Source organism: Balaenoptera acutorostrata, chromosome 3, assembly GCF_949987535.1.
Source record: "Balaenoptera acutorostrata chromosome 3, mBalAcu1.1, whole genome shotgun sequence".
In the NCBI taxonomy this organism is placed as follows: domain Eukaryota; kingdom Metazoa; phylum Chordata; class Mammalia; order Artiodactyla; family Balaenopteridae; genus Balaenoptera; species Balaenoptera acutorostrata.
Window position 1 is genome coordinate 34,481,870 of NC_080066.1, and position 23,675 is coordinate 34,505,544.

Genomic DNA, 23,675 nt, shown 5'->3' on the forward strand with positions numbered 1-23,675 from the left:
CAGGTGACCAGAGAGGTGCCTTTCTCTGCCGGGGGGAGCTGGGCCTGGGCTGGGATGTGTGGCCGGCAGACCAGGGAGTTGGCTGCCCACTGCTTGGTTCAGGAGAGGAGGGGGAGCCCCTGCTAGGGAATGTTACGAAGGGGTTCCTGCAATTCATCAGGGGAGCTTTGTGTCGAGAGGGAACGAGCTCTTGGGGCTCTGCTTTCCTGTTTCCATGGTTTCTGGTAGCCACTGAGGTGGACCTGTGGTTTCCTATCCAGAGAAGGATCTGAGTCGAGCCTGTGCAGGTGACCCAGCCTGCACGAGCCCCGTTGGGCCCTCCAGGAACCATGGCACAGATTTTAGGGCCTGTGAACAAGAAACCTAGGTCATAGTGAAAGGGAACACCAGTGCTTTCCTGACCGCAAGAGAGCTGGAGGGAGATTCTTGCCACCTTCCCCAAACTTCACCCCGGTTTGCTGTCAGGATCATTAATCTGTCCACACGGCTCAAATCAAACATTGCCTCCTCCCCGTGTGCCTGGCTGGGAGGTAGGTGGGGGTAGTGTTATTGTTCCGTTTTTATGAAGCCTGGACTCTGGAGCCAGACCTCCTGGCTTCAAATCCTGGATGGGCCCCCTGCTAGCTCTGTGACCCTCAGCAGAATCCCAGGCCCCGCCACACACCTACTGAATCAGAATCTGCATTCTAGCCTGCTCTCCAGGGGATGTCTGTGTGCAATAAAGTTGGAGAAGTGCTAGCTGGGTTCTCTCTCACTATCCTACCAGCTCCTACATTCTCTACATCTCAATGAGATGACATTGCAAATCATTTAATCTTTAGGAATTGGAAGCACAGTTTCGGAAGGAGAGAGAAGGCTTTGAACTTTGCCACCTGCTAGCTGTGTACCCTGGCTACCAAAAAAAAAGTGACACTCTTTGTGCCTCAGTTTCCCCATCCGTAAACTAGGGATTAATAACGACACCTAGCTACGAAAGACTAAATTAGCCAGTAGACGAAAAGTGCGTAAAGCAGTGCCTGACACCTAGAAAAGGCTGTGTTAGTGTTTGCTATGATTATCATTATTGGCATTGCTGGTGAGAAAGCTGTGAGCTTCAGACAGATTAACGAATTTACTCAAGGATGCTGTGTTAGCTTCCTGGGGCTACCATAACAGAGTACCGCAGGCTGGGTGGCTTAAACTACAGAATTGTATTTTCTCAGTGTTCTGGAGGCCAGAAGTCCAAGATCACAGTTTCAGCGGGTTTGGCTTCTTCTGAGGCTTCTCTCCTTGGCTTGTAGGTGGCGTCTTCCTCCAGCATCTTCCCATGGTCTTCCCTCCGTGTGTCTGTGTCCTGCTCTCCTCTTCTTATAAGGACACCAGTCATACTGCATTAGGACTCACCCACGTAACTTCATTTTACCTTCATTTCCTCTGTCAAGGCCCCTTCTCCAGATACAGTCCCATGCTGAGGTACTGGGGGTTAAGACTTCAGCATATGACTCTTGAGGGAACACAGTTCCGCCCGTAACAGGTTCAACCATTAAGTGGCATAAAAGTCAATCAAATGATGTCCAAGAGAATTCATGAGGGTGCGTTTGTTCCAAAGCTCCCCCCACCGCCGTCTCAGCAGGAGACAGAGTGGCCTGTATACACGTGTGTCATCATAAGGGAAGTGTCCAGATCCATTAGGCTGAAATCAAATCTTTCCCCTGAGCTCCGCTCAGTGAGGCAAAGAGGGAATGTCCAGACTGTTCCGTCTGGACAGTGGTACCATCTCTTTTATCTCCCTTTGCCCAGGAAGTGAGCAGCTGGGCATTTTGGAATATAGTGCCTCGTGTGCTTGCCTCTCTCTCCTCTTGACAGTAGGATATTCCGGGCTTGGAGGTGGGGGGCAGGATTCAGATCTGATTCTTTTCTGTACCACCCACAGGACATAATCTGGAGACCAGGATAGATGAGCTGAGGTTTTTAGAGCCAGCCAATCTCAGCTGAGCCTCATAACAGTAACTCCTGGTTATGGGTAGTATTATTTTTCCCATTTAAAAAGTGAGAAGGCTAAGGCCCAGAGAGTTTGAGTGACTTGTCTAAGGTCACACAGCTGGTGAGGGCCGGAGTTGGAACTCACACCAGGTTCTCAGATTCCATCTCCCAGGCTCTTTCACGCATCGTGCTGTGCATCCTTCATAACCAGCAGCTCCCACAGCTTGAGCACTGACCACCGCTCAGGCCCAGAGCTTTACGATCTTTGTATAAAGCATCTCGTTTGATCCTCACAATGACCTTGGAATTTAAGATGCATTATTTCAGGGTTTATTTTTTTTATTTTTTTTTTATTTTTGGCTGTGTCGGGTCCTCGCTGCTGCACGTGGGCTTTCTCTAGTTGCGGCGAGCGGGTGCTACTCTTCGTTGCGGTGCGCGGGCTTCAGTTGTTGTGGCACGTGGGCTCAGTAGTTGCGGCGCACGGGCTAAGTTGCTCCGCAACATGTGGGATGTTCCCGGACCAGGGCTCAAACCCGTGTCCCCTGCATTAGCAGGCGGATTCTTAACCACTGCGCCACCAGGGAAGTCCCAATTATTTCAGTTTTACAGATTAAAAAAGCGAGGCCCAAGTGGTCAGATGGTTTTCCCCGATGTGAACTGCATGACTGGGATAGAAGACTCTGGAGCCTGTGCTCCTGGTCACCACGGTGTCCTGCTGGTCTGAGCCGAGCCTCGTCTAGGTTTGCATGAAATGAGAACTGCCTTAGTGCGGGTGTGACAGGGAGAGTGACAGCTGTCACTGTGCTGTCTCCTCCCCCAAACTGGCTTCCGGATCACCCTGCAGTCCCATCTCACCCCTGGCCTCAGACCTTACACTGACCCTCCCCACTACCCCCTACTCCCTTTCTTTCTTGTTTTTTTTTTTTATCACATCTTTATTGGAGTATAATTGCTTTACAATGGTGTGTTAGTTTCTGCTGTATAACAAAGTGAATCAGCTATACATATACATATATCCCCATATCCCCTCCCTCTTGCATCTCCCTCCCACCCTCCCTATCCCACCCCTCTAGGTGGTCACAAAGCACTGAGCTGATCTCCCTATGCTATGCGGCTTCTTCCCACTAGCTATCTATTTTACATTTGGTAGTTTATGATAATCCCTGAAGAAAGTTCTGGCTTCTGCAGGCTCTGCAGGCATCAAGAACCCGCATCCCCCTGGGGTCGGGGATGCCAGGGGGCGTGTACTTGCTAATGCTGCTGCCCCAGAGATGTAGGGGCCTCTCTGGAGGCTTGAATAACACCCTGCTCCTTTCTCTCTGCAGGTGGCAGGTCCCACCCCAGGGCAGCTGAAGAAAGAGCAAAGCCCCAGCGCCTGGTGTGTGATGGCAGCAGCGAGGAGACACAGAGACAGAGGGTAGCAGGCGACGCCTCTTGTCCCTGCTTTTGCTCCTGCCCCTCCGCGCCCCTGTGAGGCCTGGCAAACACGGCATGGAGCTGCAGCTGGACGGGAAGATGCTGAGCTTCTGGAAAACTTTAGCTTGTTCTTGTGAAGCCTTGTGGAGTATCCCGGAGTGCCGGCCCTTCCTCTTCCAAATGGCTCTGCCAAAGGGGTTCACCGCACCCTGTAAGGAGGAGGCCAGCTCAGGACCACTGGGACCCAGCAAGGGCAGCCTTCAGCCAGCCTCCAGCCAACAGCTTCCTGCGGAGCCTTCTAGCATTGTTAGCCAACCGTGCACTCCTCGCAGGCCTTCAGCAGCTGGGCACCCTTTCAAGACTGTATGTTGCCAGCTGGAGAAGCTGAATCCTAACTCGTGTTGCCAGAGAGCTTTTAGTGGCCAGCTGAGAAAGCTGTCCTCTCTTGGTGAAGAATTCCCAAGTGAAATTTGAGAAGCTTTGGGATTCACAGCAACAGAATGTTTCCCCAGGTTTCTGTACTCAGGCCCTGGAAGCCACTCGCGGAGGACCACCCCCAGCAATGTGGGGTCGCGACCTCTTTGGAGCAGGGGGACCTCTCTGTATCCAGTGGCACTCAGATACAGCAGGTCTCTCTCTTGAATGTTGGGGAAAAGAGGTTTTGAGCATTATCCTGCCAGGGGGAATTGTTTTTACATCCATCCCGAAAGTGATTACTTTTTTGTCTCTGAAATGGTCAGAAGATGTCAGGGCCACAAATTCCCTGAACCCCAACCTTCCACTCTGCACACAGGAAGTTGAGGCCCAGAGAAGGGAATGTCTGGATGAGGGTCACCCGGCAGTTAAGGCGGGAGGGGTGCCCGCACCCAGACTGCCCCCCGCACCCGGGTACCTCCACCCTGGGTGCCGGCCACATTCCTCTGCCAGCTTACGGCCCAAAGTTCGGGTTCCCTTCATGGAGCCCCAGGATGATTTGGGGCTTCTCAGCAGCAAAGAGCAAACTACCTTTGGTTTTTCTAAACAGATGGAGACTCGAGAGCTGGGCTCTGGCTTTCCCCGAGGACCACAGAGCACTCCTGTCCCGGTGTCCCCTTCTTTTTATTGCAAAGAGCGTGAAAGCAGACACTCCTCTTCTGGGGGCCATGGGAAAGGCGCCATTCCCAGATGCTGTGACGCCTGACTTCAGCGGCCCTGCAGAGGCGACTAGAATGGGTCCTGTTGTTCTCGGCATATCAGGCCAGGGCCAGGCAGGGTGCCCGCCAGGAGGACACTGCGGGCATTGACGCTGAGAGCATGGTTTCCTCCCTCCCCTGGCCTCCCCGGCGCACCTGTGCGGGAAGGACCAGGCACAGGGCCAGGGTGCTCTGTTTCAGACCCTCTTGCCGAGCTCTCACAAAGTGCTTCACCCGGAGCTGAAAAGTCAGGGATGATCAGATTTGTCCCTGAGCTCGTTCAAAGGAAGGAGCCTGTGTGGGATGAGAGACATTTGGCCCCTTTCTCAGTGTGGGAGAATATCTGTTTGTTTCCAGGCATGACTACAGTCATGCTCTGGGGAGGACCTGGGGACGTGGGCATGGAAGCTGGAGCTGGCCACCCCCCAAGCCCCGCCTAAGCACTCCTGTGCGGCACACAGGACTTGAAGACAGAGATGTTTCTCCAAAGGCATTATATTATGAAAGGGTAATTGGGCATCTTTTTTTTAAAGTTCCTGTCTTGAGGTTTATCTAGACAGGTTCCCGTATTCAGCTTCTGTCTGAGTACAAGGGGGAAAAAAGTGGCTTTCATAAGATAGAAATGTAATAAAATTAATTTAATTCCGTCACACATAAAAATAAATCCACAGTCTAGGGCTGTTTCAGGTCTCCACAGGGTCAGAGCCTAGGTTCTTACTCTCTGAGTTGCCATCTTCAGCACATGGCTCCCATTACATGGCCAAAGATAGCTGCTGAAGATCCAGACATCATATCCATATTCCAGCCAGCAGGAAAGAGGGAAGAAAGGCTTCCTGCTTTCCCTAAGGACATATCCTGGAATTCACACACTGTACTTTTGCTATATCGGCCAGAGCTTAATTCCAAGACCACAACTAACGTAAGAGAGACTGGAGAAGGTAGCCTTTATTCTAGGTGGCTGTGTGCCCAGACAAAAACCCAGGGGTTCTTTTCCAGGGAAAAATGGATATTAGGGGACAATTAGCTATCTCTGCCCTGCCTTCCTCTTGGATGGGTAATATTAGAAGGGTTTATAACACACAGGCATCATATTTAGGATCTCAATATTATCATCAAGACTTGTTTTAGAAGCACAGACTGATATTAGAAATCAGCTAGTCCACATCCTCATTTTTCAGATTAGGAGACTGAAGCCCAGAGAAGTTAATCAAATCAGCTGAGATCACACAGCAAGTTGGTGGCATCTATTTTCCAGCTCATGTTCAGTGGGAATATTTTTTGTTTTTCTCTGTTTTTTAACTTAAGGGAAAAAAAACCCCTTCATTCTGGAGGGTAGTGAGCTCGCACGCCAAGGATGAAATCCCATCCGTCACCGGGTCTCTGAGCTGCAGGACACAGACGGGACAGTGACAGGGCTGTCATGCCCTGATCTGCCCAGCCCTGAGTCACGGCAGCTGAGGACTTTGCACTGGCCAGCTGGAGTATGCCCATACTGGCACGGCCTCTGTGTGTGCATGTGGCCCTGTCTCTGTGTGTGTGTCTGCGCCACACACCGACTCCAGCCTGGGGAGGCTGCAGGTCTGACTCAGTGTGCCTTTTTATTTCAGGGAGCGCTCTGCCAGCATGAGAGCTGCTCACAGTCTGGACGTCTCCTTTAAGGTGATGCTGACAGTTGGCTGGTTCGTCCTGGTCCGCTTTCCTGGTGCCGCATCCACAGGTGAGCCACTGCAGAGCAGTTGGACCTCTGCATCTCAACGAGGAAGGCCGGGAGAAGGAGCCGCAGGGTGGGGTCAGGGTGGCTGGGCTCTGGCCTGCCCCTGCTAACTCGTTGATCCTGGGCAAGTCTTATCCTGGTCTTTAGTTTCGTCATCCACAAAATGAGGGGGTTAGACTAGGCTCAAGGGTTAGAAACTCAGTGTCTACAGGAACCAGGCACATGACACAAAGCAGTGAAGCTGGCCAGGTAGAGATGTGGTCACCTGGGGAGTTCAGGCCCCTCTGCAGGGACACCCACTTCTCAGTCCTGGCCAATTGCTGCCACAGGGGGAGGCGGGGCCCCTGTTGCAAGACCTATTGAGTTTTTAAGAGAAGTCAGAAATCTAGACTTTCATGTAAAAACTCTCTACTTGTTAAAGGATGGCAACCAATTGAAATTTTACCAAACACTCAGGGTGGTGGTGGACCAGAGCAAAAAGCACATATCTACCAGCCAGCCTGCCGCCTCCAAGCCACCTGACCTCAGTGTTCCCTTCCTGCTTTGCCGTCATAAGATCTGGGTGCATTAAAGTACCTTGTTAGCCATGATGCTCTAGGTGAGGTTTAGATCTGTTTTTCTGATCTCAATATCGTCAACTTTTTCTTTGAGTGATTTTTGAATTAGAATCCAGAAGCACAAGGCAAGTTTGTGTGGGCTACAAAAAAAGCAATCAAATAAACCAAGCTTGGGGTAGAAGTTGAGAGATGGGGACAACTTAAACATTTTGAATAGAGGTTAAGTAATAATACCATCACCATGGATTGCTTTTTAAAAAATACTATTATTATCACTTGAGCTGAATGCTTTTCTACAATAAGAATAAAGGACCTTACATTGTATTATATCTTGTTTTTCTCAACCCACTGGTGCAAGGAAGTAATCTCTAATCATAACTAGTGAAATCCCTTCAATGTGATTCCTTGTAGAATCTTTTTGGTCCTTAGGGGACATAGCAAGCAAGCAATATTTTCACTCTCAATGCAACAATTGTCAATATTACCTGAATTCATTCATTTAGTCCTTCCATCACTTATTTAATTAATAACCACCAAGGGGGCACTGACCCTATGCCAGGAACTGGGTTTAGGGTTCTCTTTTAAGGTGAATCACCTCGCGGCCCTGGGGAGGTCTCTGGGTATTTCCTCTTACATCCTGGGTCTCTCTCTTCTGTTTGACTATAAGCCATTTGGAAAGGAGGCTGTGCCTTTGGTTCCCTCTGGTCCTTGCTCTTCTCTGACGTCAGAGGGAGGCAGAAGCCAACCCTCTGCCATTCATGCTCCAAGTAGGGCTTACGTCCACTCTGAATCCCACTTCCTGCAGCCCCTCCTGGGAAGGGTGGCAGCTGTGGTGATATCTCAGCAAAGACCTTGACCGTTGCCAGCTACTCACTGATTCCTACAAATGAAGAGCCACTGAAACCAACTTTTACCAAGAGCAAAATCTCCAGCTCCAGCGAAGGGGCGTTCATCCACGGCCAGTCTTGTAACTGCGGTGCTTATGCTGTGGGGTCAGAGCTGCTGGAGCTCTGGGAATTGTGCTCCTGATGACAGGAGAGCCTACAAGTGTCAGGCTGACCGCCTCCACATCCAGATGCAAAGACTGACGCAAACGCGTGCAGTTGGAGAATAGAGGAGCAGTTGGGATTCTCCTAGGAGATGTGGGCGGTGAGACCCTGGGCTTTGTCCTGTGGAGTTGGAACGATTCCTTCTCGGCACGCTCATGGCTCCATGCCTGGGTCACTGGGCTCTCCAGTCGCCACGTGCGTTCCCCGCATGGCTGAGGAGTCACCACCTTGGAAACAGACACTCCAGGTCCAGGACTAGGTGGAGGGCAGCCCAGGGCCTCTGATTGACCTCTGCTGAAAGCCAGCCAAGCACTTGACCCATCTGAAGGCAAACCCAGGGTTCGGCATTGGCCCTCTGAAGCCCCTCAGCTGGATGGAGGCTCCAGAGCCCTCGTGATCATCCTTGGCTACTGAGTGCCCAGGCAGAGGCCCCCAGCCCCCCTACCCCTACCTCGGCCCATCCTGGCAGCTTGCTGGCAACCCTGCTCTTACATTAAAATGAAAAATCCACGGATGAGTACATGCCACATTTTTTCATTGTTTTGCCACTATTTGAGTCCCATGGGGTTTACAGAATCTTGGAAGAGCTGCTTTAGCAAAACTCAAAAAAAATGTGAAATTCTCTTCTTAATGAAAAAGATCCAAAACCTGAGTTAGGGCTGACAGTGAGGCAGATGGGTCATAAAGGAGGATGTCATGGAGCAGGGGAGGGGAGGGTGGGGAGTGAGACTCAGGAAGCATGCACCAGGTGCCTGCACCGTGCCTTGCAGAGAAGAGAAGGGCCAGCCGCTGCTTTCAGATGGGCCGGGATGATGATGCGATGTGGGCTTCCAGAGTCCACATCTGGCAATGCTGAGTAGATAAAGGGGCAGCGCCCTTCCAGTTCTCTTGAAATATATAAACATGGGATCTTACCCTAGAGACAGCCGCATCGAAATCAAGTCACATTGGAAATGACACGCTAGTAATTGTACTGAAGCCAGAGTTCCTTCTGGGGTCCCACCCGATGTCGTGGATATTGTCCACTGCACCCACCTGGCTCAAGAGACGTGGCTTCCCTTAGTGGCCCTTGCTCGGTGCCCAAGGGTGGAATTTGCATCCATTCCTTCCAGTACCTTCCCCAGGGTCTTCACCATCTGAAACCTTGCCCCTGTCATGGGTTTACTACACCTCACCTTCCTTCTCCTCCATCCCGCTCCAGTTATTTAAAAATCTACTATTTCATGCTTGCTCACAACTTTCTAGTGAGAGAAAAAAAGGTGGGCATTGGGGCTCCATCTCTGAGGCAAGCCATTCTCATTTTGTTTTGCCCGTTGCCTCTTCCTGTTGCTTTCCCTCTGGGTTTTTCCTTGCTGTCCAGGGAGATTTTCCCAATTTCTGAGACAGTCCTCCTCTGTTCACCATACGTGGTACCCCACTGGGGTACAGAGCCTTCTTAGCCATAGGAGGAGAGACTCTTCCCGGTGCTTCTATTTGCATCGGGGAGAAGTCTGCAACACCCACCATGGGGGCTTTGAGTTCAACTAAACATTCAGACTCATGAGGCTACCACAGGCCATGCTTGGCATCAGGATAACTTCAAAGGGCCTAGGACAGAAACACCGCCCACCATCAGAGCAGCGTCAGGTGTTTCTCTTCCGTGAGGGTGGTCTTGGACGCATTCTACAAGCCTCCAGAAGCTATCTTCTTTTGTTCCCCAGGTGAGACAGCTCCTTAGGTGAGAGGAAACAAGACTGTCATTGGACAGGTGTAGGGATTGCCCCGTCAGAGCCAGTATCTCTTATAGCAACTCCATAGATGTAACTTTCAGAGTTGCTGTGTGGGATTTGCCCAATTACGAGAGTCCCTGCACTCGGGGAAGCCTCCAAGCAAGACATCTCCACCAGGATCATTATACATTTTGCATAGTTCCTCCCAGTTCAGATGCCATTTACTAATCAGGGGTGACTTTTGTTATAAGATGTTGCTTGGTAACATGCTTTATAGAATACCATCTTTCTCAGGTTTCCAGGGAAACAGAGAAAATTAACTAAAAGTCAAATTCTCAGGCAGAAGGGGAAAAGGCTTTGTCAACTTTTTAAACAATGCTTTCCAGGGGAAAGGATGCCTTGGAATACAAGTAATCTGGGTAAATCATTGCCTAACTTTAGATCTTGGAAATGTCTTGAGGAGTCATCTGGTCTACCCTTCATTCTATAAAGGGAAAAACTGAGTCCAGAAGAGGGAAGTGACTTGTTCACAGATAAAGGATGAACTAATGAAGGGCATTTGACTAAATCCCAGGCCTCTGGCTCCTATGTCAGGGGTTCTCTTTGCTTTCTAGAGCCCTGCTTTGAGCTCTAGTAGGGAGAAGGCAAGGGCCATGAAAATTCATGATAGACTCCCCACCCCACCCTGCTTGTGGTCTGTGGCAGTCCTTGCTTGGGGAGGTTGGTGGGTGGTAGCAGTGACATCTCTCTGTCCTTGGCAGTGGCGGCTGAGTGCCCTGATCAGTGGCCTGAGCTGCAGCCCTGGAATCCTGGCCATGACCCAGACTACTACGTGCACATAGGCCAGGGCAGAACACTGCTGCTCATCTCTTCTGCCACGGTCCATTCCATCCGCATCTCAGAGGGAGGTAAGCCAATCTCCCTCCCCTGCCCCATCTCTCTCTGGTCCGCCGCCTCAGAGCCTAGCAGATGGGATGCAGGTTGCCATAACTGTAGATGGACAGAACAAATGTCACATGCTTTGGGTTCACGTCAGAGCATCTGGTTGTTTGAGATAACCATCAGCTTTGAGCACTTAGGAGTGGCTTGTCAGAGGTCCAATCTTAGTGAAAGAAGCATTTATAGAGGAAACTTCTTATTGGTGCTCTGAGCATTCCTGCTTCTCTGACCTTCAGATGCTTGCTCATTGAATGCAGCACATGCAGCGATAGCAGTAAACCAAGGAGGCATTATTTACACATCACAAGGCAGAGAGAAAAGTAACCACCGTAAGCACAGCAAGCACAGAAGTATTGGAAAGACACGCCTCTCTGCCTGCCTGGATGACATGAGGGGCTTAGGAGGTCTGCCCTTGACTCTGCTATAATCTCACTACTAAGACTTGTCTTCCTTGACCTCGCTCCATTCCTACCTCTTCAGGAAAGCTAGTCATTAAAGACCAAGATGAGGCAATTGTTTTGCGTACCCGGCACATCCTGATTGACAACGGAGGAGAGCTGCATGCTGGGAGTGCCCTCTGCCCTTTCCAGGGCAATTTCAGCATCATTTTGTATGGAAGGTGAGTAGACAGCTTCCATGAGTCACATGATACTCTGGGATCTGACGGGAAGGAGGTTTTTCATGGAAGAGAGGGAGGTAAGACAGCGAGGCTTTAGTTCAAGAAAGGAATTATCATTAGGTCCTGCCAGATGGTAATCATGAACGAGACAGACAGTGGTGATTTGGGTGAGCTGGAGGAGTACATGAGGCATTTTATTTATTGTGGCTCAGGTCCAGACTTAAGTTACAGAAATCCCTGCCAGCCTTTCAGCTGCCTTCTAATCATGTCAGGGCTGAGGGAGTCTCTGTGAATGTGTATTAATAGGTTATGATGGACAAGATAAAGAAAAATTCCATGCAGTATTTGCCTCTGGCTATGCTCCCTCTTCAAGCAATTGAGAGTTCTCAGAATCAGTAGCCAAGAATACACAAGGGTATGCAGTCCAGGTCCAGGTGATCCCACATCTGATATGGACCAAAATATAGCATACTTAGAACCGGAAAGAAGTGCCAGCATGTTAACTATGGATAAGTATTTCTGCTTGGCCTGTTGGACTCATTTTGGCCTGGTGTGGGACAATGTTGGTTGCCAATGCTATGTCTACTGACCTTGAGCAATCACCAGGTGTAACTGGGTCTAAGGTGGCCACAGTGGGAGTCAAGAGCAGTGCAGTCCCCTCTGGGCTTAGCATCCAGTAAAGAGAGGCGTCGGCCAACCATGGAGAGCTGTTCTCTCTTGTAGGGCTGATGAAGACGTTCAGCCAGACCCTTACTTTGGCCTCAAGTACATCGGCGTCGACAGAGGAGGTACCCTTGAGTTGCATGGACAGAAGAAGCTCTCTTGGACATTTCTGAACAAGACTCTTCACCCCGGTGGCATGGAAGAGGGAGGTTATTTTTTCGAAAGGAGCTGGGGTCACCGTGGAGTCATTGTTCATGTCATTGACCCCAAATCAGGGACAGTCATCCATTCTGACCGGTAAGGTTTGCCTTCACGTAAACACATTCATTCATTCAACATACACTTACTGAGCATGTGTCCTAGCCAGATGCTGCTCAGGGTGCTGGGAGCACAGCAGTGAGTGAAACAGACAGAAATCCAAGCTGAACTGAACAGGAACAGGCATGTTTGCACACACATGCACACATGTAAGCACAGCATAGTTTTAGGCTGTGATCATCGGTAATTAGGGGGAAGAGACATAGCGAGAGGGTAGAGGGTGACTAGAGGAGACCACTTTGCATCATGTGGTCTGGAAAGGCCAGTGCAAACAAGCGGCATCTGAGCTGAGGACCGCCGGGTAAGGCTGAGTCAGGGAAAGAGTTTTCAAGACAGAGCGGCAAGTGCAAAGGGCCAGAGGTGAGAAAGGGCGTGATGTTCTCACAGGGAGGAAGGGCCAGCAGAGATAAGGGAGGGTAGAGGGATGGAACGAGATGCCATAATGCCAGAGTTTTAGGCAGGGGCGGGTGTGGAGGCCTTGGAGGCCCAGTGAGGAGGTGGGTTTTATTCTTAGTGGGATGCAAAGCCACCGAAGGGCTTTAAGAAGGGTACGCTCTGATTGAAAAGAACTGGCTGCTGCGTAGAGAGTGGATTGTTTGTGGAGGGCAAAAGCAAAGCCAGCAGAGGTGGTTAGGAGGCTTCTGCATGGTCAAGGCAAGCAAGGTCGCTGGCGAGGACTCAGGTAGAAGCAGTGGCAACAGAAGTGGATGAACTTGAGAGATATTTAGGAGGCAGATAGGACAAGTCTCCCGCTCCCTGCCCCTTGCCCTGGCTCAGGTATCAGCTGGCAGATTCTGCAGAGGCCTGACCTGTCCTGTAGGCTCCCGGGGGCTCTTGCCCTGGCCTTGCAGAGGCTGTCCCAGGCCACTCAGAGAGAAAGATCCACCAGGAAGGGCACAGCTGGAGTAGGCAAGCAGAGACAGCTTTCCTGGTGCTGCTGGAGGATGGGGATATGGAACTCCTCAAAAACAGGGCATGAGCTGTGAGCATCCACAGGAAAGCAGCAGGGAATCAGCTGTGATATGGGCCAGGGTGGGCAGAAGCACACAGGACAGCCAACCTTGCCCTCTGGTGGATATTAGTAACAATAATACGATCACTGGACTTTGTGCAAAGCCCTGTGTTAACCACTTTATCTGCCATCTATAACTGAATCTTCATAAACCCCCTGTCAGTTGGGTTCTGTTGTTATACAGGTGAGAACACTGAGGTTGGGTGAGGCTAAATTTGCTCAGAGTCACAAGGCTGGGGAGTGTTGGAGCTGCGATTCAAACCCAGATCTGCTTCAGGCCCTAAACCACTATATTGTCCCCACGGGGGCTGACAGCCACCTGCTTGGCCTGGGACGGAGCAATCCGCAGACCACAGTTAACGAAGCCAGGCTGAGCTTGATTGACACAATATCTATCAGAGAGCCTCTACCTTCACAGGAGAGAGAACAGTCTTCTAGATTGTGTTCTGGCTCCTTGGTGCTGCTGCTTTTTTGTTTTGAATTTTATTATATTATATTCAATTGATTTTTTTTATTATTAATTTTTATTGGAGTATAGTTGCTTTACAATGTTGTGTTAGTGTCTGCTGTGCAGCAAAGCGAATCAGCCACAGGTATACATATATCCACACTTTTTTAGATTTCCTTCCCATTTAAGTCACTACAGAGCACTGAGTAGAGTTCCCTGTGCTATACGGCAGGTTCTCATTAGTTACCTATTTTATACATAGTAGTGTATATATGTCTCAATCTCCCAGTTCATCCCACCACCCCCTTTCTCCCCTTGGTAACCATAAGTTTGTCCTCTACATCTGTGACTCTATTTCTGTTTTGCAAATAAGTTCTTCATCTCTACCATTTTTCTAGATTCCACATGTAAGTGATATTATATGATATTTGTTTTTCTCTTTCTGACTTACTTCACTCTGTATGACAATCTCTAGGTCCATCCACGTCTCTGCAAATGGCACTATTTTGCTCCTTTTTATGGCTGAGTAATATTCTGTTGTATATAGGTACCACATCTTCTTTATCCATTCATCTGTTGATGGGCATTTAGGTTGCTTCCACGTCCTGGCTATTGTGAATAGTGCTGCAGTGAACATCGGGGTGCATGCATCCTTTTGAATTCTGGTTTTCTCCGGATATGGCGCTCCTTCTTAAGTAGTACAATATGGTTACTTGCAGCAGCCAACCTGAAGTTGAATTCATTACTGAAGTGCATAATGAGATGTTATCCCGATAGCTGATGTGGGGGTTCCAAAGACAGGAGCCCTGCTCCTTCCTAACCTCCTTCGGGTAAAGTATGAGTCAGTGGGCTCAAGAATCTGAGAGCTGAATGTGTGTGAGTAAGGATATTAATAAACCCTGAACACACACAGAAACGCAGGCTGTGGTCACCTGAGACCTGGTTACCTGGAGGTTACCTGGAGAAACAGGAACTTAGGTCGGCTCTTGAACGGTAGTAAGCATTTGATTGGCTGGAGAGAAGGTAAGGATGAATGAGTGAAGGCAGGAGTGGGCATGGGGTATGGTCATGGGACCCTGAGCTGTACTAGGCTCATAGCAGACGATTCCTGGGGCGGGGCAGTGGAGAAGGAGGGGGCCTAGGTGGGGTCAGACCAGGTTATGGGAACAATTAAAACCAAGTTTGAGGACTCAGGAGCGCCCATACATTCCCCCCCACTCCCCGTACCACCACTGTTTTCCTTTTCCCAAATCTTGGCTATTCATGCTGGTTTATTTTTCTAGACTCGTTTTAGAATTATTTTGCTTGTGAAGTTCTAAGACAGATTCTTTCGGAATTTCCGTTGTCCTTTTACGAAATGTTTATACTTAATAAGTTCACTTTATACTTAGAGTTGGGATCATTACACAACTGGGTCTTTCCTTTGTAAATTCTTGTCACCTGCGATATAGGTTTTTTGAGATCTCTATTTCATAGCTATTGTATGTGGATGAGGGTGGGTTATCTTTGTTAAGTTTGAGATGATCGATTTTTGCTGTAACGAAAGCTTTTTTCTTTAAAAATCACAGCCCTTGAGATCTTTGGATGGCGTGTTAGCTGTCATACCACAGGTAGGTGCTTAGGGTTCTCTTTTTGGGCCGCTGTTAGGACTATTAAAATCCCCTCTGTCTGCCCTTTTTAGGTTTGACACCTATAGATCCAAGAAAGAGAGTGAACGTCTGGCCCAGTATTTAAACACAGTGCCCGACGGCAGGATCCTTTCTGTTGCCGTGAATGATGAAGGCTCTCGAAACTTGGACGACGTGGCCAGGAAGGCGATGACCAAATTGGGCAGCAAACACTTCCTACACCTTGGATTTAGGTATCGCCCATCACTTCCACCTCCCCAGGGCTCCAGAACCCTGAAGCATTGCTACCCCAGGCGGACTTTACCTAACTTCCCTGCTTGTTTCCCCAGGCGACATCACCCTCAGTGGTGACCCTGGGGGATGCAGACGTGTGAGCCATCCGCCTTGGACATGTTAAGCCTTGTTCTTAAAGAGAGCCTGGTTTTCCTTAGAAGCATATTCCACTCTGCAGCTCCACAGGTCTCTGTGTATATGAACTCATTCATTCAATCGGCCACTTACAAAATATTAATTGAGCATCTACTGTGTGTAGAAGCCATGCCTCAGATGTACAGCTAATGGTCATTTTCCCTTCCTTTAGCAACGGGGTCAGAACATGCCTGGGGGGGTTGGCAGACATCTGTTTAGAGACCACATGAAGTGCGTCTGCCCAGCCAAGCCCCCCGGCAGAAGGGGCCCTTTGATGTGCTCCAGGGCGTGTTTCGTTTGCCTTGGATTGCAGCGTCAGGCCTGACTTTGGCATGCTCACCTGTTGGCACCAAGAGGAAGCCGTTTACCCCACAGTAGCCACACCTTTTAATCATGTTGAATCAGATCTCGGTTCAGTGGAAAGTTGAGATCATCTGTCCCGTGGCTATTGGAGATAGGGATGTACCTCCCTCCAGCTCTGTAGACCGTGGGCAAAATGCGGGCAGGCCAGAGCCTTTCCTGGGCTCTGAGCAAAGCAATTTTACTGCCTGGGCAGAGGTTCCCTGGGCAGGGACAGGACTCCGGGTTCCAGGGTGCTTTTTCTGACTGCCCATGGGCTGCTCCTTCTGGAAGGGTTTGGGCAGGAAACTCAAGCAGCCAAAGATGACAGTGACACTTTAGTATTGTAAAACTCCTTTGTTAACAAAAACCAAGGGCGCTGCTATTTCGTTGTGTTGTAAGCCAAAAGGCCAGTTAGTTAATTTCCAGTGAGAGGCAGAACCACAAAGGGACTGGCTACGTAGGGCCTCAGCAGAAGGAGGTCCAAGATGCTAGCATCCGATCTGGCCTGAATCTGAGTCTGGGCTGCACCTCCTGCTAGGTGACTGCACAAGTGACTCACCGTCTCTTTGCAGGCTTCCTATGTCTGTAAAATGGGGTATTTGAGGAGCCAGCTCAAAGGACTCTGGGGAGGAGGGTAAATGTGAAAATATGAGCAAAATATTTGCCACTGTGTGTAGCACAGAATAAGAACTCAGTAAACGTTAGCAACTATTCTCTCCTTATAAACGAGAGCCACGGAAGCATGGGTGCTATGTTCTATAAGTAAAGGAGATAGGTAGGCAGGAATTACATTTTTACCCTTCATTTGTATAGACCCACTTTGAATGACAAACTCAAAGCACCTAAAATCAGTAGAAGATCTGAGACTTGGACCCATCATTTGTTCATTCAGCCAGGAAGGGCAAATATTGGCATAAGGCACTAGGGCTGGACTAGCTGTACTGAGCTCTCATGGTAAGTTCTGACCTGTCTCGGGAAATACTGAGCTCTCGCCGGGAGGCAGATATTAAATGGGAATTGATGACGGGGCGTGAAAGTACAAGAACAGGAGGGGTGAGAGATGAAGCTGCCAAGGTGGGCACAGGAGGGCCTCTTGCTTTGGGCCAAGGAGTTTGCTTTTTATGCAAATGGGTAGGCACTGAAAGATTTTAAGCAAGGGTGACACAGTCAAATCCCCGACCTCAATGAAGACTTACTTTCCAAGATAAGAGATCAAAACAAAAATAATCAAAGTTATTGAGGGCCAAGACCTACTGACATCTCACAGTAAGCGAGAGGCTGGGTTAGGTATTAGGGGGAAGACAAAAACGGATAAGAAACCCTTCCCACCCTAGAGCAGTGCACGCTTCAATGGAGAAAAGACGAGTGTATAACTTTCCAAAATGGTACCCCTTCTTTTTCTCCTTTTCTTCTCATTAGGAACAAGAGATATTTCTTTCCTTCCCAAGGCCCAATGCCGATTCCTGGGTATTCAGTCACATCTGCCTGTGGCATTTTCCTCGAGATTAACTCATGAGAGAAATAACCTTTCTCCCTTGGAGCATGTTTCCTTGTTTTCCTAAAGGAATCAGAGCACTTGCTTCAGAACCTAATTGAGCCTGGCAGGTGGTACGTAGGTCTGTGGGCTTGTTTGTTATTTGTGATTCATACCGTGTCGACTGCCAGAATGGAGTTGCAGAGGTTCACGGTCCACAAACATCAGGCCAGCCGAGTGGTTCGGAAGGCCAGGGCTTGCAGAGAAAGGCTCTTTTTCTTCTGGAGAAAGGGAAGCCCAGCCTGGAAACTAATTTCCCCAAACAGCCTCTGTGTGACACTCTGCATCAACTCTACCTCCAGTACAGGCTCAGACGTGTGAAGAACTTTTTTGTTGTTTTTTTTTTTTTCAGACACCCTTGGAGTTTCCTAACTGTGAAAGGAAATCCCTCTTCTTCTGTTGAAGACCACATTGAGTATCACGGTAATAAATGGCGAGAGGCCAAATTCCCTCCAGTGTCTCTCTGACCAAGAGACTCAGGGGCTTTTTGAACCACCCTCCACCCTCAGAACATGGCTGATCCACCACCCAACACCCTGTTGAGTGACTAGCTGCTTAATGGCCAAGTTACATGAGTGGCAAAAGTCCATACTGATTTAAGGCCAATCGCTAAGATAATATTTAGATTTGCAAAGAAATTGTCATTGGTTTAATCCAAAACAAGTGACACAGGAAAGATGAGAACGGGGACAGAACCAGCAAGGGTAATATTTTGAGCTAAAAAGACGCTTTGGGAAATTCCCTGGCGGTCCAGTTGTTAGGACTCCATGCTTTCACTGCCGAGGGCCTGGGTTCGATCCCTGGTCGGGGAACTGAGATCCCACAAGCCTTGCGGTGTGGCCAAAAAAAAAAAAAAAAGATGCTTTGGGTGGGCTGTTAGCACATAGCACCAGCCTCCTCTGCCCAGGGAAGGTTTCGGAAGGTACTGCTGGTTCTAATCCTGGAGAGGAATTCACATGAGAAACGATGGAGTTCCAAAGTATAGCGTTGTTGGAACACTGCAGTTAAGCTTGCAAAACTGAAGCAAAAGAAGGGACAAGAAATAATCTGCTCCGGAAAGATTGGCCTGAAACTTTTTTTTTTTTAACCAAATGACTCAAGATCCATGTGTGTAGGGGGCTTTCTCTGCATTAGCGTCACATCCTTCTGAATTTGGGGGTCGGTTTGGTTGCTGACGCCTGTGATCTCCACTTTGACAGGACACCACGGCTCTGCTGCTGCCCGGGTATTCAAACTCTTCCGGACGGAGCATGGCGAGCTTTTCAATGTCTCTTCATCCAGCGAGTGGGTTCAAGGTGAGGAGTTTGGGACACCTTGGTAAAATTTCACAGGGGGCTAAAAGGCCAGGGCTTTGCAGAACGAGGACTTTCCTTTTGCACCAATAGGACTGCTTGACTGTGGCAGTGTCGACTTAGTTTGCAACTGAGAGCTGTCTTGAATTAATCAAGGCTCCGTGGTGAACAGCCCAGAGGGATGTTTTCTCTCAGGGAATACATCTTCTGTGCCAGGCGATGGCACTGAACAGAGAACACAGGAGGAGTGGGAACCGGCCCTCGAGGAGCCCACACACACGGGGACGGGGGCATGGAAAGCAGCAAGCCTCACTGCCATCCTTGGATAATGGGTTCATGGATGGATTTCACCTTTCTCCTTTTGGCAGTAGTGAAGAATATCTATTGCTTTTATAAAATAAGATAGTCGATAAGAGGCACTTTTAGTAGAAAGGTGGGAGAGGTGGGGGAAGTTGACAGATGCTTTAGAAGCCTCTGGTACCCAGCCTGGTGAGAACCTGGACAGATGGTATTCAACTCCCATTGTGCCGAGGCTGCTTGGGGGCTACACCGAGTGTTGCTGGCTCTCCTGCGCCCTGCTCGTCTGACTCTGCTCTTTCCTTTCTTCCCAGATGTGGAATGGACGGAGTGGTTTGAACATGACCGAGTGTCTTACACTAAAGGTGGGGAGAAAATTTCAGACCTCCGGGCCACTCACCCAGGGAGAATCTGCAATCGCCCCATTGACATACAGGTAACCAAATAGTTATAAAGGCTTTGTCTTGAAGAAGATTCTGTAGATCACAGGCTTTCGTGCCATTTGAGTGGTGTGAGTCTCACGGCCCTCCTGTGACGCTGGTAAAGCCAGAGAGGACTGTTCTCATTTTAGAGACTGACATGGAAGCTGTGTATCTGCTCCAGGCCTCCCCACCAGTGAGTTTCAAAGCTAGGCCTCAAATTCTCTCGTGGGTCCTACTGCTGAGTTCCTTTTCCTTCTCTCCAACTGCTTCTTCAGCCACGGCTGAGGGTGCCCAGCGTGGGGCTGGGTTTGCCCTACTCAGCTTCACTCCTCCGTCGGTCTCCTTCGGGGCCTCGAGTGCACAGGATCTGGCCGGGACTTGGGTGCAGGCTGAGCCTGGCCCAGGTGGAGAACACCTGCAGCCTTGTTCTCCACTCAGTTAATGAAAGCCGGCGTTTGCAGAACGGACGGTGTTTGCTCGGGATCTTCACTTGGAGTTAACTCTGTCCAGAGGGGACCTAGACTTTCTCAGCTGGCTCCATCATGAAAGTGTGGGGTGAATAGGCCGCCCTCACGATTCAGTGGCTCAGCTGGTGAGCTTCCGAGCTCAGAGGACCATAAGAAAGACAGAGACATGGGCAAGGAAATGGAGTTTATTTCCTTATGCCTGGTCTTCTTCCAAAACAAGGTTTGGGGCCACTTAACTGTTTGATAGAGAATTAGGAGTCATTTGAGAAAGACCATCCCTGCCCATTGTATCCTCTTTCAGCCAATACAAATAGCAACATTTGTACACCACCTTCTTTCAGATTATCTAACCCAGGTCATCTGACTGCTTCCACCCCTCCACCCCCTGACCCCCACCCTGAGGCAGGACTTCTGCCCTCTGCCTTGCATCGTAGGGGGGCTGTGGGACAAGGGACCACTTTTCCGAGAGAGGACACTCTGTTCTGAAGTTAGCAAAGGCCACGGAAACCTTTCTCATTGTTTGGCTAAGTCTTTCCGTTCACATGGCTCCAACGTTACTGAGAAGGATTTACGCAGATTCAGTTACACGTTGGAGACTCTTCTTGGGTCCAACAGAATCAAAAAGTGCTGACTCCCCCAAAGCACATACTTCCCAGATTTAATTTTAATTTTCTCTTGCAACCCTGAGTGTTCCAGCTCTAATTCTGAAAGAGCCATCATTTTTTTCCTCCAGTTCACTTGGCTACAGGAAGTCCAGTCTTGTACCAGCACTCCCTCCCCAAGTATTTCTGGAAATCCTCGAGGAATGCTTCCATGCTCTGCAAATCCCTCCTGGTGTTTGCCCTGCCAGCTGCCTGGCTCAAGATCACTGTAGTTTAGGAGACCACTTCTCCATGCTAGGAAAATAGCTTTCCTTAGGCATTTCCAGCTCTCAGTAACTTTGCTCCCAGCACAGATACGGGCTCTTCCCTGAGAGCGTCAAAGCACAACTAATCCCAGGCTGACACAGTGAATGAGACTTTACTGAAGGCTTGGAGATAGTGGAAGAGACTGGAGAAAGTATGCGGATTTTTCCATATGTTACATATATAATCATATGTGACTGCTCACCAACTCCATAATCCAAGACCTTCCACGGGGACCCAACCCCAGACTCTGTAACCACCAGTCTGCCGCCATATTGCAGGGCCCAGTTTCCTTCCAACAAAAGGAGTATCCTTGACAATGAATTCCCTGAGTTCAAGGTCTCAACTATTCGAGGTCCAGAGAAGAATAAAAGACCCGACAACAGTTTTCCCCATTACCCAGAAGCTTGGGCCAGCCTTCCTGCAAAAGTGCATTCTTTGACAATATTTTGCTGAGCGTTATAACCCCTTATTAGTTCAAAACTCTCAATTCCAGAATAAGATCTTGGCTTTTTTTTGGCAAAACAAAGGTTCCTTGAGGCAGTCATCTAAAAACATGTCACGTGCCTCCAAAAGTGAATCAAAGCTCCAACTCTAAAGGAAAGGAGGAAGTGCTCCATCCTGGAAATGCCAGGTTCACCCCTTTTCTCCTCACCATCAACCTTTAATCAGTAGTGGCCCCAGACTTAGCCAGAACATCTCTTTCTAGTCATAAAAGACAATGGGGTAGAATACACTCCGGGTTTTTCTGAAGTCAGAAAAGCAAAGCCAGGCTTGTCCTATGTTTACCACAGGTGAGAAGAGCAAGATTACATCCTCTTTATAAATAGAGTGTCAGACACATCAGCCAGGAGCTAAATGCCCTACTTAATTAACCCACCAGAGAGACTGAAACAAAACTGAAATGCCCATGTGCCCATTTTTGCCACTATGGGAAATAACAGGTTACTGTGGTCACTTGCCACCTCTGACCACCGTGCAGGCCCCAGTGCACCTGAAGACTCTCCAGGGCTGTGGACGCCCCACACAAGGGGTCCCCCAGATACCTGCTCTGCCCTGACACGGTCAGATCCTCTGGAGGGGGAGGGGCTGTTAAGGACATTTGTCACCTAGGCACGATGGCGAGTTGGAAAGAAAGAGGAAATAGTTAGGACTAACACAGTTGACCTCAACTCAAGGAAATTTTTTCCAGATCTGATAGCTTGTGATTCTGCAGAATCAAAACCAAAACCACAGTCCCCTGTTCCCATGTCATCACCCTTCTTGAGGTTCTCCTGGATTGAAATCTCCTCTCCTCCCACCTTCTCCCTTAAAACCCACCCGCCCTTCAAGGCCACGGGGACCTACTGGACTCACACATCCTTGGGGCTGAGACCATATTGGGCAGTCCCCTCTTCCCCCTCATCCCCGGCACAGTGGCTGGAGGTCAGTCTGGTGGTTGGAAGATGTATTTTGAAACCAGATAGCTCCGAGTTTGCATCCTAGCTCTGCCACATGTGAGCTATGGCCTATCAGCAGTGACAGGACTACGGTTAGACGTGTGAGGTGCCCAAGGCACAAAATTTAAGGTGGCACTCGCTCCCAGGTGCCGACTGTGCACTCGCATGGCCCTGAGAGTGAGTGCTGCCTTAAATCTTGCACCCTGGGTCATCCTCACTAGCAATCCTGGCCATAGATATCAGTCAAGTTATTTAATTTAGCATCTCAATTTCCTCATAAGCAAAAATGGAGATAATAATTGTTCCCTCATGGGATTATTTTGTGGATTTAATGCAACAATACATGAAGTGTCTGACCTATAGTGAGTGCCCATAATTTTTTTTAAAATATTTTTTTAAAATATAAATTTTTAAAATTACTTTCCTATGTTATTGTTTATTATGATATTGCTAGTTATTTTATAATTATTATCATGAATAACAATCACATTGTGTCTTCTTAAAGTGAAGATCCGGTTCACTGGACAGTGGTAAAGCCCTTTTTACTCTTCGTATCCAAAGCTAAGGTCGTTCTTAACGGTTAGAAAAAGGAAAAAAAGAAAAGCAGCAAAATTGAGTAGATGTTTTCCTGAAATTTTTATTGGATGTTGCACCTTAAAAAATGTCCAGCTCCATTGGGTGATATTTTCAGGCTCAGTTCTCAATATTAAGGGGTGCCTTAACTGAAAAACATGCTGGCCTTAGGGGAAAAGATCCAGGGGTTAGAGGCATGGGCTTGACAGTCAGGTGACCTTGAGCTTGCTTCTAAAGCCCTCTGAGGCTTAGTGTTTTCCTCTAAGAGCAAGTCGGCAATGCCTGCCTCTCTGCTGCGGAGACCACCCCAGATAATGGCTGTGAGTGTGTTGCTTGCATGAAAGGGCTGAATTTTCATTCTGGCTGGACTCACGTCTCCATAGCTCTCCTTCCAAGCCAAAGGCAGCGGCTATCTGCTGGGTTCCAAACAGGGTTTCCTAAAAGTGTCCCCCACCCCACTTTTTTAGATTGACTATATTTTACCTTCCTATTTGCCCAGCCCTGGTCCCTTTGGTTTCTGTGCCAAAGAGGACAACAGCTGCAGTCCTTGCTCTAAATTGCAAGTCTCTGATGACAGCCACAGTCATGATGCAGACATACCCCGGCCCTGGGATGAGCCCCAGCTGGCAGGGATCATGCCCTTCTCTGAACCCACTCCCTAAATTCTCTACCTGGCCTTGAAGCTTCTCGCCCATCAGCTCTCATCAGCTGAGACTGTGCTCTGTGCCCGGCCCTGGGCTGGATGCTGGGATCAGGGAGGGAGGCAAAACCTGGCCTTTCCAGAACCCAC

At 49.1% G+C, this 23,675-nt stretch overlaps 1 protein-coding gene across 4 annotated transcripts in view; it reads left to right on the forward strand.

The window, feature by feature from the left end:
* The window catches only part of CEMIP (cell migration inducing hyaluronidase 1), a 163,094-nt gene that overhangs the window by 82,820 nt on the left and 56,599 nt on the right, over positions 1 to 23,675 (forward strand). For 2 of the 4 annotated variants that reach the window (XM_057543264.1, XM_057543265.1), the window contains exons 5-13: positions 3,288 to 4,007; positions 6,158 to 6,267; positions 10,341 to 10,487; positions 10,999 to 11,137; positions 11,861 to 12,097; positions 15,260 to 15,439; positions 17,843 to 17,913; positions 18,690 to 18,785; positions 19,394 to 19,515. In XM_057543264.1, the coding sequence (XP_057399247.1) occupies positions 6,174 to 6,267; positions 10,341 to 10,487; positions 10,999 to 11,137; positions 11,861 to 12,097; positions 15,260 to 15,439; positions 17,843 to 17,913; positions 18,690 to 18,785; positions 19,394 to 19,515 (1,086 nt within the window). In that variant the 5' untranslated portion in view covers positions 3,288 to 4,007; positions 6,158 to 6,173. Of the gene's footprint in view, positions 1 to 3,287; positions 4,008 to 4,056; positions 5,059 to 6,157; positions 6,268 to 10,340; positions 10,488 to 10,998; positions 11,138 to 11,860; positions 12,098 to 15,259; positions 15,440 to 17,842; positions 17,914 to 18,689; positions 18,786 to 19,393; positions 19,516 to 23,675 lie in introns of those variants that run through there. The other 2 variants (XM_057543262.1, XM_057543263.1) reach the window with 2 other exon arrangements.